A 19,505-nucleotide genomic window follows, 5' to 3' on the forward strand; every position below is an offset into this window, starting at 1 on the left:
GTCGGGTGGGTCGCGGGCGTGTGTCGGGTGGGTCGCGGGCGTGTGTCGGGTGGGTCGCGGGCGTGTGTCGGGTGGGTCGCGGGCGTGTGTCGGGTGGGTCGCGGGCGTGTGTCGGGTGGGTCGCGGGCGTGTGTCGGGTGGGTCGCGGGCGTGTGTCGGGTGGGTCGCGGGCGTGTGTCGGGTGGGTCGCGGGCGTGTGTCGGGTGGGTCGCGGGCGTGTGTCGGGTGGGTCGCGGGCGTGTGTCGGGTGGGTCGCGGGCGTGTGTCGGGTGGGTCGCGGGCGTGTGTCGGGTGGGTCGCGGGCGTGTGTCGGGTGGGTCGCGGGCGTGTGTCGGGTGGGTCGCGGGCGTGTGTCGGGTGGGTCGCGGGCGTGTGTCGGGTGGGTCGCGGGCGTGTGTCGGGTGGGTCGCGGGCGTGTGTCGGGTGGGTCGCGGGCGTGTGTCGGGTGGGTCGCGGGCGTGTGTCGGGTGGGTCGCGGGCGTGTGTCGGGTGGGTCGCGGGCGTGTGTCGGGTGGGTCGCGGGCGTGTGTCGGGTGGGTCGCGGGCGTGTGTCGGGTGGGTCGCGGGCGTGTGTCGGGTGGGTCGCGGGCGTGTGTCGGGTGGGTCGCGGGCGTGTGTCGGGTGGGTCGCGGGCGTGTGTCGGGTGGGTCGCGGGCGTGTGTCGGGTGGGTCGCGGGCGTGTGTCGGGTGGGTCGCGGGCGTGTGTCGGGTGGGTCGCGGGCGTGTGTCGGGTGGGTCGCGGGCGTGTGTCGGGTGGGTCGCGGGCGTGTGTCGGGTGGGTCGCGGGCGTGTGTCGGGTGGGTCGCGGGCGTGTGTCGGGTGGGTCGCGGGCGTGTGTCGGGTGGGTCGCGGGCGTGTGTCGGGTGGGTCGCGGGCGTGTGTCGGGTGGGTCGCGGGCGTGTGTCGGGTGGGTCGCGGGCGTGTGTCGGGTGGGTCGCGGGCGTGTGTCGGGTGGGTCGCGGGCGTGTGTCGGGTGGGTCGCGGGCGTGTGTCGGGTGGGTCGCGGGCGTGTGTCGGGTGGGTCGCGGGCGTGTGTCGGGTGGGTCGCGGGCGTGTGTCGGGTGGGTCGCGGGCGTGTGTCGGGTGGGTCGCGGGCGTGTGTCGGGTGGGTCGCGGGCGTGTGTCGGGTGGGTCGCGGGCGTGTGTCGGGTGGGTCGCGGGCGTGTGTCGGGTGGGTCGCGGGCGTGTGTCGGGCGGGTCGCGGGCGTGTGTCGGGCGGGTCGCGGGCGTGTGTCGGGCGGGTCGCGGGCGTGTGTCGGGCGGGTCGCGGGCGTGTGTCGGGCGGGTCGCGGGCGTGTGTCGGGCGGGTCGCGGGCGTGTGTCGGGCGGGTCGCGGGCGTGTGTCGGGCGGGTCGCGGGCGTGTGTCGGGCGGGTCGCGGGCGTGTGTCGGGCGGGTCGCGGGCGTGTGTCGGGCGGGTCGCGGGCGGGTGTCGGGCGGGTGTCGGGCGGGTCGCGGGCGGGTGTCGGGCGGGTCGCGGGCGGGTGTCGGGCGGGTCGCGGGCGGGTGTCGGGCGGGTCGCGGGCGGGTGTCGGGCGGGTCGCGGGCGGGTCGCGGGCGGGTGGCGGGCGGGTGTCGGGCGGGTCGCGGGCGTGTGTCGGGCGGGTCGCGGGCGTGTGTCGGGCGGGTCGCGGGCGTGTGTCGGGCGGGTCGCGGGCGTGTGTCGGGCGGGTCGCGGGCGTGTGTCGGGTGGGTCGCGGGCGTGTGTCGGGTGGGTCGCGGGCGTGTGTCGGGTGGGTCGCGGGCGTGTGTCGGGTGGGTCGCGGGCGTGTGTCGGGTGGGTCGCGGGCGTGTGTCGGGTGGGTCGCGGGCGTGTGTCGGGTGGGTCGCGGGCGTGTGTCGGGTGGGTCGCGGGCGTGTGTCGGGTGGGTCGCGGGCGTGTGTCGGGTGGGTCGCGGGCGTGTGTCGGGTGGGTCGCGGGCGTGTGTCGGGTGGGTCGCGGGCGTGTGTCGGGTGGGTCGCGGGCGTGTGTCGGGTGGGTCGCGGGCGTGTGTCGGGTGGGTCGCGGGCGTGTGTCGGGTGGGTCGCGGGCGTGTGTCGGGTGGGTCGCGGGCGTGTGTCGGGTGGGTCGCGGGCGTGTGTCGGGTGGGTCGCGGGCGTGTGTCGGGTGGGTCGCGGGCGTGTGTCGGGTGGGTCGCGGGCGTGTGTCGGGTGGGTCGCGGGCGTGTGTCGGGTGGGTCGCGGGCGTGTTTTTTTTTTAAAGAGAAGAGTACAGATTTTTCAGCGATGAAGGAATCTTAAGGACCAGCTTTGGAGGAAGACGATTCGATTGGGCGGCTGTGGTTTGGCCAGGGGCAGTGTTCTGGTTGACAACAGCCAACGATTGGTTCCTGTGGGGTGCTTCTGAGAGAGCTGGTCTGATTAGGCCTTGAACAAAGGATGATCTCTCCCCCAATCTCTCTCTGCGGAAGTGAAGGACAGCTTTATTGTTCTAAAACCAGTGAGTGCCTGGCACATCTTTACTGCATCGTTGAAATGATTATGAATCCAAAGAAAGTAGCCACCCTTGCCAGGAAAAACCCTCAAGCTCAGAAAGAAGAAGCAGTGAAGTGAAAGCTTGAACTTCTGAAAGACATTAACTGAAAACCATCATCGGGCATTGGAAATCTTTTATCCTTTTTACTTCATCATAATTTTTTCTTCCCTTTATGTTGTGTGTGTGTGTATCTGTATATGTATATTATATAGGAAGGGTTGGTAAGGGGTATTAGGGTAGTCAGTTTAGTTATATTAGTTAAATAATAAAGGTTATTGGTGTTAAAGTTACAAACCTGGTGACTATAGTTTGGGCTCAGCCAATACCATCAGGAGGCCATTCGGGTTAACGGATGATCCAGTTGAAGTTTTCGAAGCATTAAGGGGAGCAGATAAGGTTGGGGAATCTATGGCTGGGGAGATGGTCTAAAAACTTTGAGCCAGATCCTTTTTAAGTGAAATTAGGAATCTCTCTTAAACACAAGAGTGGTGGAACTTTGGAATCCTCTTCTGAAAACTGCAAATGGTGTTGGATCAATTGTTAATTTTCAGGCCGAGATTGATAAATGAACCTGGAGCCTGAAGTTTGTTACCCAATGGTGTGAGAAATGGGGCAAAGTATAGGCTCGGTCACAGATCTCGCATTTTTGCACTGAGTGGTGGTGGTAAATGACCCAATCCCTGTAACTACATCTTCAAAAAGACTCTGGCGTGTGCTCACTGTGTGTCCAGGAGGAGCTGGGGTGAATTTCAAAGGATCTGACCAGTCTATCCTTCCGCGCTGCTGTTACAGTATCTTCAGAGTTGGATGATTTCCCAGACTCCCACAATTGTTTGAGTTGTCTGATATCCACAGCTGTGGGCAGCATTCAAATTAGGCCAAAGCCTAAAACAGACTCTGGCCTCGGATGTATCCGAGACACAACCACCTTGTTGACCTTGTAGCCACTGTGAAGGAGGTCAAATTCCCCTGCTCATTGCCCACATTAACTTCACATGGCCAACAGCTTATTGGTGATCTTAAAAGGGAAGTCAGCAACTTGATGTTAGTTATTTTTGGACCACACTTCAAACCTGTGAGCATTTCTCAATTTGCAAGATAACATTTGCTATAGCTAATTTAATTAAAACTTTGATTCTTAAAAAGCCAAACATAATTTTACCATTACATGACCTGGCGAATGAATTTAAAAATGCACAGTAATTGCAACATACATTAAAACATATAAAACTCTGTCCTTATTTATCAGCATTTGTGATTCATTCGAATAAATAACCAATAACAGGCGAGTAAAGGTTTACTGTAAACTTTCAAAAACATAGCTGCAGAACCTGAGCGTCTTTTGAAAGCTTCTTCAATCAATTTGATCATCTAAAGTTAAATATTAAAATAGGATTTTGCAGCTCATCAATCAATCATTAATACTCAGCCATGCTGATTTCCACGAGGATCTCTGCTACTCGACATAAACGTGATCCATGTCTTTACTTACTCTTGATTTGATTTCTGGGGAAACTTTAGTTTCCAAAGTACCAGTTTTGCCAGATACTCTGTCAATTTCTTCTTGCAAAGCTTGTCGCCTCGCCTAAAGTAAATAAAATTTAAAACAAAGTATATGTAGTTTAATATTGAATGATATTCATTATTCATGTGTGCAAAGTTAGGTCACAAAATTAGTTCAGTGGTAATAAACCCAGACATTTATGTTACAGGTGCTTTAGAAATTACTGTGCAAAATAGTGCAGGCTGCAAAGATTACATATCTCATGTTCTTTTTTGGAATTGTTAATCCATAAGCCGACCTGTAATTTAATTTAATCAATTGCAGCATTCATCACAGAATTGTTTCAGCACCAGGCAATTCGGCCCATCATGTTTGCACCAGCTCACTGAATGAGAAACTTGACTTTCCTTCACGCCAACCCCCCTCCCCCCCCCCCCACCCCCAATCCCACACATTCTTCCTTTTCCAATTCCCTCCCGAATGCTTCGATTAAACCTGTCCCCACCACTCTCAGGCAGCACATTTCTGGCCTTAAACATAAAAAACATAAAAAAGATTTTCCTCATATCGCTTTTGCTTCTCTTGCCTAGAACATACAGTGCAGAAGGAGGCCATTCGGCCCATCGAGTCTGCACCGACCCACTTAAGCCCTCACTTCGACCCTATCCCCGTAACCCAATAACTCCTCCTAACCTTTTTGGTCACTAAGTGCAATTTAGCATGGCCAATCCACCTAACCTGCACGTCTTTGGACTGTGGGAGGAAACCGGAGCACCCGGAGGAAACCCACGCAGACAACGTGCAGACTCAGCACAGACAGTGACCCAGCGGGGAATCGAACCTGGGACCCTGGCGCTGTGAAGCCACAGTGCTATCCACCTGTGCTACCGTGCTGCCCAATTAATTTATATCTGTGCCCTCTCATTCTCCATCATTTCACTATTGAGAACGGTTTCTCCCCATCTATTCTGTCCAGACCACTCATGATTTGGAGAACCTCTATCGAGTTTGGATGTAATATATAAAAAGATATTTTCCAAATGAAACAAAATTCAGAGATACTGTCACAAATTTGAAGGACATCAGTTTTCCTACAAACTTCTTGCCACAAGGTGTGGGCTGGAGGAAAGCGGAAATATTTCTTCAATGAAAGGAAAATAAGAAAGATTCAGATAATTGAAAAATGATGTTCCACTGGCACAAGTCTTGATCCAGAAGGTTAGAGATCAGCAATAGTGTAACAGGAGAAGCTCTGTTCCTTTACAGGTCAAATTGGGGTCCAGATCTCCGTACTGGGTCAGCAACTGTTAGCAAACAGCAATTGTCCCAGACTTGGCCAATTGGTGGATAAATGGCACATTCAACACCCAATTAAATACCGTAGACAAGCTCTCGAAGCTGGAGAGGGAGCAGCAATCTGAAGTTGTAGGCAAGAGTGATGGACCAGCGCACGGTGATAGAGTGAGTGAGAACACGCACACCCGTGGGGCTTGGGGGTGGGGGGGGGGAGGAGGGGGGGGGGGGGGGGAGGGGGGAAGAGAGAGAGAGAGACCTCCAGAATTCAGGTGCCTTTCATCCACTATAAATTAAGAATGGCCACAGCTGATAGGCCCCTTCACAGGGCAGTCTCCTGCTTCAACTGTGGCCCTGGTGAGGGGTGAGGGCTGTAATCTGGTGGACTTTGTAGTCTTTCCGGAGAGCTGATCCCACGACTCTCCCAGTCTGTTGCTGGAGGGGGGCTGATAATTTGCCACAAACTTCCCTTCATTGGTCTTTCCCCTTTTGGGGTCAAAATCTCTGCCTGAGGCTTATTGGTCCTGTGACCTAGATGTGATTTCCTAGGAGCACCTTGGTGTCCATGAACAACTTCCAACCTCCTTGTTCAGGTTTCTGCTCTTGTCCCCCCATCCAAAACAAAGCAGCAAGGGGGACTGCCTTTAAATCCTTGCAGTGGTTATTCAGGCGTGAGTGCTGGGCAGGAATGACCATTTTTCTAGATAAAATCATATCTTAATGACATCAGAGGATTCCAGTTTGAATGTGTTTGAGGCAGCTGCCCATGTCCGATGGTAACATGTAAAGTGTGGATATGGTGGCAACTGGTAACAATGTGGTCATGGGTGAGAGAGGCGATTATAACCGTGCCGCTGTCCAGTTCCTGTCGGGTAGGGCCGGTTAAATTCACCCCCTCCGCCCTCAAAAGTTTCTTTTCAAATTACTGAGTGACAGGAAGGGAAAGATTAACGGCTCAATTCAATTAAGTTCATTACATCTTAGAAATTATTTTCATTCTTTTGTGATAGATCAATTTGTACCACTTTGCAGATTAAAATATCAAAGCACTTTGAACAAATATTTCCCATGCATTTGGTAAGTAACATGACCAAAGAGAATAAAAACCTGAAAATATACAGGCCAATATTAACAACCGCATTCGTACCAACAGAACTACTCGATGGAACAAGACCAAAAGGTGTCTCTTTGGCAGGTGAAACTATTCATTGAAGTGCCAGCATTAGCACAGTGGTAGCATTTGCCAATCACATGGGTATAGGTTCATGGACAGAATCTAGGCGGAAGGGATAAAAGTAATGCTCTGTCCACACAGATGGGTGAATATAAATGATACCATAAGACATAGGAACAGAATTAAGCTATTCGGCCCATCGAGTCTGCTCCGCCATTCAATCATGGCTGATATTTTTCTCATCCCCATTCTCCTGCCTTCGCCCCATAACCCCTGATCCCCTTATTAATCAAGAACCTATCTATCTCTGTCTTAAAGACACTCAGTGAATTGGCCTCCACACCCTTCTGCGGCAAGAGTTCCACAGATTCACCACCCTCTGGCTGAAGAAATTCCTCCTCATCTCTGTTTTAAAGGATCGTCCCTTTAGTCTGAGATGGTGTCCTCTGCTTCTAGTTTTTCCTACAAGTGGAAACATCCTCTCCACGTCCACTCTATCCAAGCCTCGCAGTATCCTGTAAGTTTCAATAAGATCCCACCTCATCCTTCTAAACTCCAACGAGTACAGACCCAGAGTCCTCAAACATTCCTCTTACAACGGCACTTTGAAGATTGGAGAGCTTTCTGCTATTCTGTCCAACTTTAATCTCTCAAAAGCAGGGTTTCTGCTCATTTATCTCAATTAAGTTTTGCAGAATTCCTGCACACAAATTGGTTACCTAAAACAGTAATTACACTTCAAAATTGCTTTGGGACTCCAAGAACATGCAAGAAACTACATGAATGTCAAACCTTCCCATTTCTCCACATTCCTGCACCCGCTCACCTGACCCCATGTCTGTGTGGGTTTCCTCCGGATGCTCCGGTTTCCTCCCACAGTCCAAAGATGTGGTTAGGTGGATTGGCCATAATAAATTGCCCTTGTCCAAAAAAGGTGAGGTGAGATTACGGGGATAGGATGGAGGTGTGGGACTAAGTAGGGTGCTCTTTCAAAGGGCCGTTGCAGACCCAATGGGCCAAATGGCTTTCTTCTGCACTATAAATTCTGGGGGGCAGGGGCACGGTAGTACAGTGGTTAGCACAGTTGCTTCACAGCTCCAGAGTCCCAGGTTCCCAGCTTGGGTCACTGTCTGTGCGGAGTTTGCACTTTGAATGTCAAACTTTCCCATTTCTCCTCATTCCTGCCCCCAGCCACCTGACCCGATATCTGCGTGGGTTTCCTCTGGGTGCTCCAGTTTCCTCCCACAGTCCAAAGATGTGCAGGTTAGGTGGATTGGCCATGCTAAATTGCCCTTAGTGTCCAAAATAAAGGTTAGGTAGGGTTACTGGGATAGTGTGGGCTTAGGTAGGGTGCCCATATTCAAGCGCCGGTGCAGACTCGATGGGCCGAATGGCCTCCTTCTGCACTGCAAATTCTATGATTCTCATCATAAGGATGTAGTTACACAGAAGAAAAAAGCAAAATTCATTGCAACGGCAAGTGGATAATAAGTAGAGTTAGGATGTTCTGGTTGGGGGGGGGGGGGGGGAGAAATCGGGCCGATTTCACACAGGATCAATTAAAAAGGAGCTTTTCACAGTAACTTCATTGCAGTGTTAATGGAAGCCTACTTTACAGGCAGCACGGTAGCATTGTGTATAGCACAATTGCTTCACAGCTCCAGGGTCCCAGGTTCGATTCCGGCTTGGGTCATTGTCTGTGCGGAGTCTGCACATCCTCCCCGTGTGTGCGTGGGTTTCCTCCGGGTGCTCCGGTTTCCTCCCACAGTCCAAAGATGTGCGGGTTAGGTGGATTGGCCATGATAAATTGCCCTTAGTGTCCAGAATTGCCCTTAGTGTTGGGTGGGGTTACTGGGTTATGGGGATAGGGTGGAGGTGTTGACCTTGGGTAGGTTGCTCTTTCCAAGAGCCGGTGCAGACTCGATGGGCCGAATGGCCTCCTTCTGCACTGTAAATTCTGTGAAACTTGTGACAATAATAAAGATTATTACTCGAGTATACAGGGCAATCAAAAAGCCAGCTTCTTTCTCTGATCTTTCTCTAATTAAAAAGTTATCTTCCTTGGACTCTACCCATCTTGGTTGGGGTTTATAATGGACAGGAGCTGAATCCTAGGCAGCTAAAGTATTACAAAGGACTATGCAGTCCAGTTGGACAGCCTGTCCCTGTTCGAAACGAGGTGGTCAATGTATTTCTGTACCTTGTCTATTGTCACTTCAAATAAATTGCCTTTCTTTTCAGACATAATCAGCAAATCCCCATTGTCGGGAAATTCCTCTTTCACCTGAGAAAAGAAAACTCAGTTACATTACACTTATTGTAATTATGTATATAGAATTCGACATTGAAATAAACAAATGCTTGTTAATCGGTTTCCAACCAGCAGGACTGATGCTCAAGAGCATCACTGCCGCACTGCTCAACATTAAATGCTTTAAATCTACTGTCATTTAATGTAATATACTATAGTTGTAAACATTAAAATGATGGTTTACTTTACAAACATGCATCCCAGATGAGTCTTTCTTTTTCCTTTTAATCTTCTTTTCAGTTCCTACAGATTTTTCAGCATTGAATGCTGCCTTCTGCTTTCTGCCTTTCGGAGTCGCTGGGGAATTCTGCAATTTACAAACATTGTTTGTTTTGTCCGACGTCAGCCTCTCCCTGTCCAATGTTTCAATTTCTTCCCCTTCAGCTTCAATAAATCTTTTCCTTTTCTTGCTGGACTTTGTGATAAATTCCGTGTCACTTCCCATTTGCTCCACTCCTTTTACCCTCTTCTCAACTGGTTGCTGAGTGCGTACCTTTTCTTTCTTTCTCTTTTTTTTGTGTGTTTTGTCTGTATTATTGCTCACAGTGTCCAGCATTTGTCCATCTTTTTGCTTCCTCGAGTCTGTTACTTTGAACTTGTCATTCCCGGCGTCAGGTTCATCAATATTTCTGTCACGTTTCCGTTTCTTCCTTGGTTTTTCATCTTCAGATGTGTCTACGGAATGAGACCGTTTCTTTTTTTTCCTCTTCTTCACACTTTTGGCTTCAGCAACACAAGACACTTTGATTGTTTTACCCAGTTTGTCTGCAGTCCCATTTGAAGTCTTAATACTTTTAGTTAATCCTTCTTCCATATCAGCATCTTTGTTTTTTTTCTTTTTCTTCTTGTTATGCTTGCTTTTGTCTGGAGCTTTGTTTGGATCATCCTCACACCTTTTTCTCAGACACTGCTCAGAGATATTTTGAGGGTCAGAATGATCATCTGGCTTCAAGTTCTTTTTTCTTTTCTTTTTCGAACCATCACATTTGTCCTCACCAATTTTACTTTCCCGGCGACTCTTCTTTGTCATTTGCTTCTCAATCTTGGGGTCTTCTTCATCTCTCGTGCTGGACTTTCTCGATTTGCTTTTCTTTTTTTTAGATCTCTTTGGATCACTGCCCACATCAATATCATTGGCTTCTATTAGAATATTCTTCGTCTCAGTCTTTCTCCTTTTCTTCTTTTCTCTTTCAAACTTATTTTTTTCCTCATATTCTTTGTTCTGGTTGACAATGATGTTTATTTCAATTTGCTTTTTACTCTTCACTGATTTTGATTGAATTGTTTCAATTTCATTTTTGAACATTCTAAAAAAGGGGAAAATATATTACACCATATATTTAATCAACATAAATTAGCTAAACAAATTAACTCGTGTTCATGGACAACTTGATCATTTTAGATAAAAGCATGTATCTCATTCTTATATTCTTTATATAACTTGTAAGAGACTTGAACCTCCAGGCTTTCCAATGACACATATGCATTTTGCTCACTGAACAGCGGATATTGTAAACAACATAGTAGTTTTTAGATTATTAACAATACTCACGTCATTAAAATTCCTTTCACTATTTTCCAGAAAAGATTGATCTAACCTTTTCCTAGCTGCCTTTACAGATTAACAGATTGTACTTGTCGGAAATACATGAAACAGTCACCAATATGATTTCATTAGATGTAACTAAGGCACCAGGAAGTTAAATCCCTTCATTCTTTGTATTTAATCCCTTCATTCTTTGCATTTAATAAAATGTTTTGTATCTTGCATTATTAGCTATGCAATAATAAAAAAAGAAATCTGGTGATTAATGTTCCAAATGGCGGGACCCTTAGGAACATTAACATACGGAGGGATCTGGGCGTGCAGGTCCACGGTTCCCTAAAAGATGCAACACAGGTGGCTAAGATGATTAAGAAGGCATATGGCATGCTTGACTTCATCAGCCGGGACATTGAGTACAGGAGCTGGGAAATCATGTTGCAGCGATATAAAACCTTGGTTAGGCCATGTTTTGGATTATTGCGTGCAGTTCTGGTCACCACATTATCAGAAGGGCGTGGAAGCTTTGGAGAGAGTGCAAATAAGGTTCACCAGGATGTTGTCTGGTCTCCAGGGTGTTGGGTATGAGGAGAGGTTGAATAAACTAGGGTTGTTTTCACTGGAAAGATGGAGGCTGAGGGGAGACCTGCTAGAGGTCTACAAAATTATGAGAGTCCTGGACAGGGTGGATAGTCAGAGACTTTTTCCAAGGGTGGAAGTGTCAATTACAAGGGGGCACAGGTTCAAGGTGATAGGGGGAAAGTTTAAGGGAGATGTGCAGGGTATGTTTTTCCACACAGAGAGTGGTGGGTGCCTGGAACGCGCTGCCGGAGGATGTGGTGGAAGCAGGCATATTCGCAACATTTCAGAGGCATCCGGATGGGTCCATGAATAGGGAGGAAATAGAGGGATACGGACAGAGTAAGGACAGAAGTTTTTTTTTAGTTAGGGCATCATGATCGGCACAGGCTTGGAGGACCGAAGGGCCTGTTCCAGTGCTGTATTGTTCTTTCTTATTTGTTGTTCTAAAACCCTCATGTCCTTTCATTAAATTATTTGAACATTGTATAAAGTGTTATATTTTGGATGGAAAAATGAGTGGCAGTTCAATATTAAAGTGAGGAAAGGGAGAAACCTGGGGCCTCGTACACATAAATCTTTGAAGATGGCAGAACAAGTTTAAAAAGCTGCTAATAAAACGCATACAGGATCCTTGGGGAGAGTACAAAAGTAAGGAAGTTATGGCAAAACTTTATAAATCGCCGGTCAAGCCTCAGCTACAGTAATATGTGCAACCGTGGGTGTCACACTTCAGGAAGGATGTCAAGGCCTTTGAGAACTTCGGAGATTTGCCAATATGATACTAATGATGAAGAATCACTTTGATGTAGATACCAGAGAAGTTGGGATTGTTCATCTTAGGGCAGAGAAGGTTAACTAAGGGTTTTGGCAGGGTATTTAGGGAGGAACTGTTTCCACTTGCAGCAGGGTTAGTAACCAGAGGACACAGACTTCAGATTATTGGGGGGAAAATGAAGCTTTAAAAAAAAATGTAATGAATTGCCACAATCTGGAAAATAGTGCCTGGACGTGCAGTGGAAGCAGATTGAGTTAGTTAATTTCAAACGAGGTTTGAGTATGTATTGGGGGAAGAGACAATGTTCTGACATGTTCCTCTTCTGTTACCTACAATGTTACAGACCAAGAGCTGGATTGCAAAATCAGCCAGAGCATCTCCTCCCAGAACACATGACCTATCACTGTCCCTGCATCCACCACACTCTGGGGTAGCGAATTCCACAGATTCACAACCCTTTGGGAGAAGTAGATTCTCCTCAAATCTGTTTGAAATTTGCTACCTCTTATTCTACGATTATGACATCTCATTTTACAATGCCCCACAAGAGGAAGCATCTGCTCCATGTCTACTTTTTCCATACCTTTTAGCATCTTGTATTCCTCGATTAGATCTCCCCTCATTCTTCTAAAAGGCCTAAACTGTTCAATCTCTCTTCATACGACAAACTCCTCATCTCTGGAATCCATCTAGTGAGTCTCCTCTGAACTGCCTCCAATCCCACTACATCTTTCCTCAATAAGGGGACCAACACTGTGCGCAATACTCCAGTTGCGGTCTTACCAATGCCGTGTATAATTGAAACAACACTTCCTTACCTTTATACTCAATTCCTTTTGCTATAAATGCCAACATTCCATTTGCTTTCCTTATTATCTGCTGCACCTGCATGCTTGTTTTCTGTGACTAATGCATGAGGACTCCCAGATCCCTCTGCACCGGAGCTCCACAAATTTAGATAATAAGTTGCCTTTCCATTTTTTCAACCAAAATGCATGACCTCACACGTATCCACATTAAACTCCATCTGCCAAATTTTGGCCCACTCTCTAACCTATCTATATCCATTTGTAAAGTTCTTATTTCCTCATTGCATCGTACTATTCCACCTATTTTTTTGTCATCTGCAAATTTGGCTATAGAACCTTCTATCCGTGTATCCAAGTCGTTTATATAGATTGTAAATAGCTGGGGCCCAGGGACCAAACCCTGTGGCACCCCCACTAGTTACATATTGTCATCCAGAAAAAGACCCATTTATCCCGACTCTCTGTCTCCTGTCCGTCAGCCAGTCTTCTATACAAGATAATAAATGACCCCTTATCCCACGTGATCTCACCTTGTGAATTAACCTTCTATGCAGCACCTTATCAAACGCCTTCCAGAAGTCCAGGTATACTACATCTACAGGATTCCCATTATCCACTTTGCTTGTTACATCTTCGAAGAACTCAAGCAAATTAGTCAAACCTGATTTACCCTTCATAAAACCATGCTGACGTTGATGGTTTTCCAAATATCCTGATATTACGACCTTGATAACAGATGTTAAACTAAATGGTCTGTAATTTCCCACATTCTGCCTCCCTCCCTTTTTGAATAAGGGTGGTATGTTAGCATTTCTTCCAATCCACTGGAACCTTTCCTGTGTCCATGGAATTTTAGAATATTCTAACCAATGGATCTACTATCTCTGCTGCCACTATCTTTGCCAATTTAGGATGTCGGCCATCAGGCCTTGGGGACTTTGCCCTCAATCCCAAGAGTTTGTTGAGCACCGTTTCTCTATTGATGCAGATTGTTCCAAGTTCCACCCTTTCTATTACCTCTGAAATGCCTGTTCCTATAGGAATGGTATTAGGGTCCTCCACCGTGAAAACTGAGGAAAAGTATTGATTTAGCATCTCTGCCATTTCTTTGTTCCCCACAATTACCTCACCAGTTTCATTTTCCAATGGGGCCAACATTCACCTTAGCGACTCTCTTCCCTTTCATGCACCTAAATTTAAATACAGTATACACAACAATCTGCCAAATGAACAACTGTAGATGCTTTTCACGATAGATGCCTCGTACAGCTGGATTACAGGTCAAATCATTAATTTCATACAATCCCTCAAACCATCATGCAAATCTGGATGAAAATCGCTCATGAAAATAGAATGAGGCAACCTATACACAGACCTAATTTCCTCACCTCCTCTCCACATCAGCTCTATTCTGTTCTGCACATGTATGGTTGATTATCCCATGTTGGGCAGGATGGCGTTAAACAGGGAACACAAAGATAAGCATTTTTCTCCTGCTGGCTTTAGTGAAACATGGAGTCAGCAATCTGAGCAATGGTAATTTGATGCTAAACAAGTATTGAGTCAGTGCAGAGCTGTTACATTGATTTCTGTTCTGAGGTCTTACAGAAAACTTACAGTAGTTTAAAAGACCACAACTTTATTTCAAATAAAAATAAACAAGGAATTTCCCAGAGAGCACTGATGATTAAAACTTTCCATTCCAATACAAGTTCAATGATGTAAATTACTGGTTGGTTTTTAAGACGGCATGGTTAATTATATTTTCTGAATGTTATTAATTATTGCATATTCTAACAGGGAAAGGTTAACAACAGGGCAGTGTATTTATGCCTCAAGAAACAAAGATGTATATCAGAGAGAACTGGAAAGCCTAATTTTGATTTGGCCTTTTGATCAAAGAACAATACAGCACAGGAACAGGTCCTTAGGCCCTCCAAGTCCGCACCGATCACGTGTCCTATCTAGACTGCCTGTATCCTTCTATACCCAGTCTGTTCATGTGACTATCCAGATAAGTCTTAAAGGTCGCTAACGTATCAGCCTCAACCACCTCATTTGGCAGCGCATTCCAGGCTACAACCACCCTCTGTGTAAAAAACATCCCCCGCACATCTCCACTGAACCTTTCCCCCTCACTTTGAACTTGTGCCCCCTTGTAATTGTCATTTCCGCCCTGGGAAAAAGCCTCCAAACTGTTCACCCTATCTATACCCCTAATAATTTTAGAAACTTCTATCAGGCTGCCCCTCAGCCTCCATCTTTCTAGGGAGAACAATCTCAATTTATTCAATTAATATCCTCCATATCAGGCAACATCCTGGTAAACCTTTTCTGTACTCTCTCCAAAGCCTCCACGTCCTTCTGGTCGTGCGGTGACCAGAATTAGATACAGTATTCCAAATGTGGCCTACCCAACGTTCTATATAACTGTAACATCATTTGCAAGCTTTTATAATCGATGCCTCGTCCGATAAGGCAAGCATGCCATATGCTTTCTTTTTCACCTGCTGCTACTTTTAAGGATCTGTGGACCTGCTCGCCCAGATCTCTCTGTGTCTCTATGCTCTTGATGGTTCTGCCATTTATTTTATAGCTCCCATCTGAATTGGATCTACCAAAATGCATCACCTTGCATTTGTCCGGGTTAAATTCCATCTGCCATTTCTCCGCCCAATTTTGCAGTCTATCTATATCCTCCTGACAATCTGGACTCCAATCGAACAGCAAGCTGATCTGGCCAAGGTGCTGGATCTTCAGTTACCTCATTGTAAAGGAGCAGGATATAAACCCGACTGGAGTATCAGTGATGAGGCTGAGGGAGAAGGGACAAGATCGCTCAAAACGGCAACTCCCCACTGGGTGAACCTCCTGTTTTCAAGCAATATAGTGAAATCTTTAATACCTGCAAAAACAGGCAGATGGGGCCTCAGTATATTTTCTCAAAGACTCACATCTCTGCTAATACGGAATTTCCGCAGGGGTTACTGCGCTGAAATGTCAATCTACTTTGTGTGGTTAAACCCTAGAGTGGAGCTTGAACATGCCTTATAACACAGACTTAAAGAAACCAACTGAGTGAAGTTGATACCGTCAAAGATGTGAAGAGTTTATTCCAGATTTACTTTATAAAGTGACCCCTGATAAGAAATGACGGACAGCAAGAATTCATTCATTCCCCTTAATATGTCTCCTTCATGCAGGAAGATTTCCATGCAAATGCTTTGTCTTGATGAGCAAATAAGTCTTTGGACTTGAATTCCTGAATTGGCTTCACAAAAGGCTCATTGAGCAAAGATGGAGAGGGATGAAAATCATTTGGTGAGGAACACATTTCATATCAAAAACAGATCAAAAGAAAAATATATTTTTTGAGATGGAAATAATTATTTGGCTGGAGATGGAAAGAATTATTTGGCTCATCCAAGAATTGTTAGGGACCAGTAACTTTTGTTTAAATTAAACAGAAATTGAAATGCCAGGAGTTTCCTAAGAGAATAAAGCAACAAGATTCCACTGTTTTAAACTAACAGAAGAATTTTTACGACACGAGTCAACAAAGCAAACAGTAAATACTATCAACGATAACACGAGAATTTAGGAGGTAAATACGAATTAACAGGCAACTTGGGAAGTCACACTATGAGAGACCATTCACCTGCACTGAATGTGAGAAGGGATTCAGGAAGTTGTCCAACCTCTTGACAGATAAGCAAATTCACAGGGCAATTAGAGAAGCAAAAGCCAAAATATCGGCCTTTTTCTCTCCTCCTTGAACCCAAAGATCACCACCATTGGGTCTGGCATGTCCTTTACCCCTATAATTTTGGATAATGTCCCAAACATCGCTTCCCAATACCTTGCCAGCTTCTCACATCCCCAGAACATGTGCACATGGTTCGCTGGCCCTCGCCCACACATTTCACACACGTCAACTCTCCCCCACGAAAGAACCCGCTCAGTCGTGCCCGAATCACGTGCACTCTGCGCACAGTCTTAAACTGGATCAGGCTCATCCGCGCACAAGAAATAGCATTCGCCCTACGCATAGCTTCGCACCACAGACCCCAATCTATTTCCTTCTATCATGTGAGAGTACCTTTAAGAAATGGGTGTTTAAGAAATGTACCTTTAAGAAATGGGTGTTTATCAGTGGTGTCAGAGTGTGGGTGGAGCTGGGCTGTCTGTCAGCTTTTTACTTTCGTATTAGGCTGTTTGCTGCAGGGTGTGTTTTAGTTTCGTTTTCAGAGCTGGATAGCTGCAGTCACAGCCAGAAGGGGTACTAGTCTCTCTCTCTCTGTTATCTAAAGACTGTAAATTGATCCTTTGGTGATTTAAAACTAATAAATGCTCTTAGTGACTTTAACCTGATGTGCTTCTGTTAAAAGTTCTTTAAGTCTTATGGATGTTCAAAGGACAGCTTAAGGATTACGTAGTGTTGTATTCTTTGGGGGTTGTATTTGAATTAATGGTTGCTAAGATGTTCACTATGTTTTAAAAAGGTTAACTTGAGTTCATAGAATAAACATTGTTTTGCTTTAAAAAAAATACTTTTCCATTTCTGCTGTCCCACACCTGTAGAGTGGGCCGTGTGCCCCCCCCCATACCACAATCTATTAAAAGTTGTGGGTCAGGTGAACTCCATGATACACTTTGGGGTTCTCTAAACCCTGGCCCATAACACCTCCCCCAGCTCTTCCTCCCACTTGCACCCCCCCCCCCCCATGCCCCCCAAGTAACCCATATATGTCTCCAATCCTGCCCTTTCCAGGCTTGTCTGCAAGAGGCAATTGCTCCAGCAGAGTATACCCTGACAACTTGGGAAATACCCTCCACTCTTTTCTTTTTAAAAAAGTATTTTTATTCAACAAACTTTCAACAATTTCACAATACAACACCCAAACAATCCCAAACCATCAAACAAACAGGACAACACCCCCCCCCCCAGGCCCCACCCCTCAACAGTCAACGGTAACCAATTTCCGAAAATGTATAATAAACAACCCCCAACAATTATAGAACCCTTCCTTCCCCCCACCCTCAATTCAAACTTCATCTTCTCTCGGCTCAACTCCAGTAAATCCGTCCCCCCCCGCCACACCGAGGCGCAGGGTGGACAGGCTGACCTCCACCCCAACAAAACCCGCCTTCAAGCGATCAACAAGGCGAAGGCTAAGACATCTGACCCCGCTTCCGCTTGCAGCTCCAAAAATGTTCCAGTTTTGTGACAGGACCAAAACATGTGAACATGACTTACGGAGCCCTTCCCACATCGCTCACAGGTATCAGGGCAGTATGGTAGCACAGTGGTTAGCACAGTTGCTTCGCAGCTCCAGGGTCCCAGGTTCGATTCACCTGGGTCACTGTCTGTGCGGAGTCTGCAAGTTCTCCCCGTGTCTGCGTGGGTTTCCTCCGGGTGCTCCGGTTTCCTCCCACAGTCCAAAGATGTGCGGCTTAAGTGGATTGGCCAATGATAAATTACCCTTCGTGTTCAAAAAATGTTAAGTGGGGGTTACTGGGTTACGGATAGGTATGTGGGTAGATACGTAGGGTGCTCTTTGTAAGGGTCTCAATGGGCCAAATGGCCTCCTTCTCAATTGTAAATTCTATGATTCTATGATATCCCCCAACCCCTCGAACAGCCGACTCATCCTTGAGTTAGTGAGGTGAGCCCTGTACACTACCTTCAGCTGTATCAGCCCCAGCCTCACAAGAAGCATTCACCCTCCGTAACACCTCACAACACAGTCCCTCTTCATGCACCATCCCCAGCTCCTCTTCCCATTTCATCTTAATCCCCTCCATGGACACCACATCCTCCCCCAGGATCCTCCTGTAAATCGCCGAGGCGATTCCCTTTTCCAGTCCCCTTGCTGACAACATTTCCTCCAACAATGAAGGATCCAGATCTACCGGGAATATCAGGAACACTTTTTTGCGAAGTCCCGTACCTTCATATACTGAAACCCCTCTCTCTGGGTCAATCCATATTTCTCCCCCAACTTTTCTAGACTCGCAAATCGTCCCCAAGAAACAAATTCTTCATTACACTGATACCCAACTTCTACTCCCAACCTCCAAACCTGGCATCCATCCTTCCTGACCCAAACCCGTGATTCCCCGTAGTCGGCATCCCCCCTGACCCAGCCCTCAATTTAAAGTGCAGCCTAAACTGCCTGCAAATCCTCAGTGTGGCCACCAGCATCTGACTCTCCGAGTACATTCCTGGGGCCATTGGGAGCAATGCCGTTGCCAACGCCGACCCCCTGCAAGAGCACCCCTCCATCCTCACCCAGAGCCCCCGCCTCCATCCTCACCCAGAGCCCCCGTCCCCATCCTCACCCAGAGCCCCCGTCCCCATCCTCACCCGCAGAGCCCCCGTCCCCATCCTCACCCGCAGAGCCCCCGTCCCCATCCTCACCCAGAGCCCCCGCCTCCATCCTCACCCGCAGAGCCCCCGTCCCCATCCTCACCCAGAGCCCCCGTCCCCATCCTCACCCGCAGAGGCCCCGCCTCCATCCTCACCCAGAGCCCCCGTCCCCATCCTCACCCGCAGAGCCCCCGCCTCCATCCTCACCCAGAGCCCCCGCCTCCATCCTCACCCAGAGCCCCCGTCCCCATCCTCACCCGCAGAGCCCCCGCCTCCATCCTCACCCGGAGAGCCCCCGTCTCCATCCTCACCCAGAGCCCCCGTCCCCATCCTCACCCAGGGCCCCCGCCCCATCTTCACCCGCAGAGCCCCGCCTCCATCCTCACCCAGAGCCCCCGTCCCCATCCTCACCCAGAGCCCCCGCCCCATCCTCACCCGCAGAGCCCCCGCCTCCATCCTCACCCAGAGCCCCCGTCCCCATCCTCACCCGCAGAGCCCCCGCCTCCATCCTCACCCGGAGAGCCCCCGTCTCCATCCTCACCCAGAGCCCCCGTCCCCATCCTCACCCAGGGCCCCCGCCCCATCTTCACCCGCAGAGCCCCGCCTCCATCCTCACCCAGAGCCCCCGTCCCCATCCTCACCCAGAGCCCCCGCCCCATCCTCACCCGC

At 48.2% G+C, this 19,505-nt stretch overlaps 1 protein-coding gene across 2 annotated transcripts in view; it reads right to left on the minus strand.

The window, feature by feature from the left end:
- The window catches only part of LOC140394529 (uncharacterized), a 46,448-nt gene that overhangs the window by 11,161 nt on the left and 15,782 nt on the right, over positions 1-19,505 (minus strand). The window contains exons 2-4 of one of the 2 annotated variants that reach the window (XM_072481886.1): positions 8,942-10,064; positions 8,647-8,730; positions 3,968-4,060 (exon numbers count right to left, since the gene is read on the minus strand). In XM_072481886.1, the coding sequence (XP_072337987.1) occupies positions 3,968-4,060; positions 8,647-8,730; positions 8,942-10,063 (1,299 nt within the window). In that variant the 5' untranslated portion in view covers position 10,064. The remainder of the gene's footprint in view (positions 1-3,967; positions 4,061-8,646; positions 8,731-8,941; positions 10,065-19,505) is intronic. The other variant, XM_072481887.1, reaches the window with a different exon arrangement.

This window comes from Scyliorhinus torazame, chromosome 17 (assembly GCF_047496885.1).
Source record: "Scyliorhinus torazame isolate Kashiwa2021f chromosome 17, sScyTor2.1, whole genome shotgun sequence".
In the NCBI taxonomy this organism is placed as follows: Eukaryota; Metazoa; Chordata; class Chondrichthyes; order Carcharhiniformes; family Scyliorhinidae; genus Scyliorhinus; species Scyliorhinus torazame.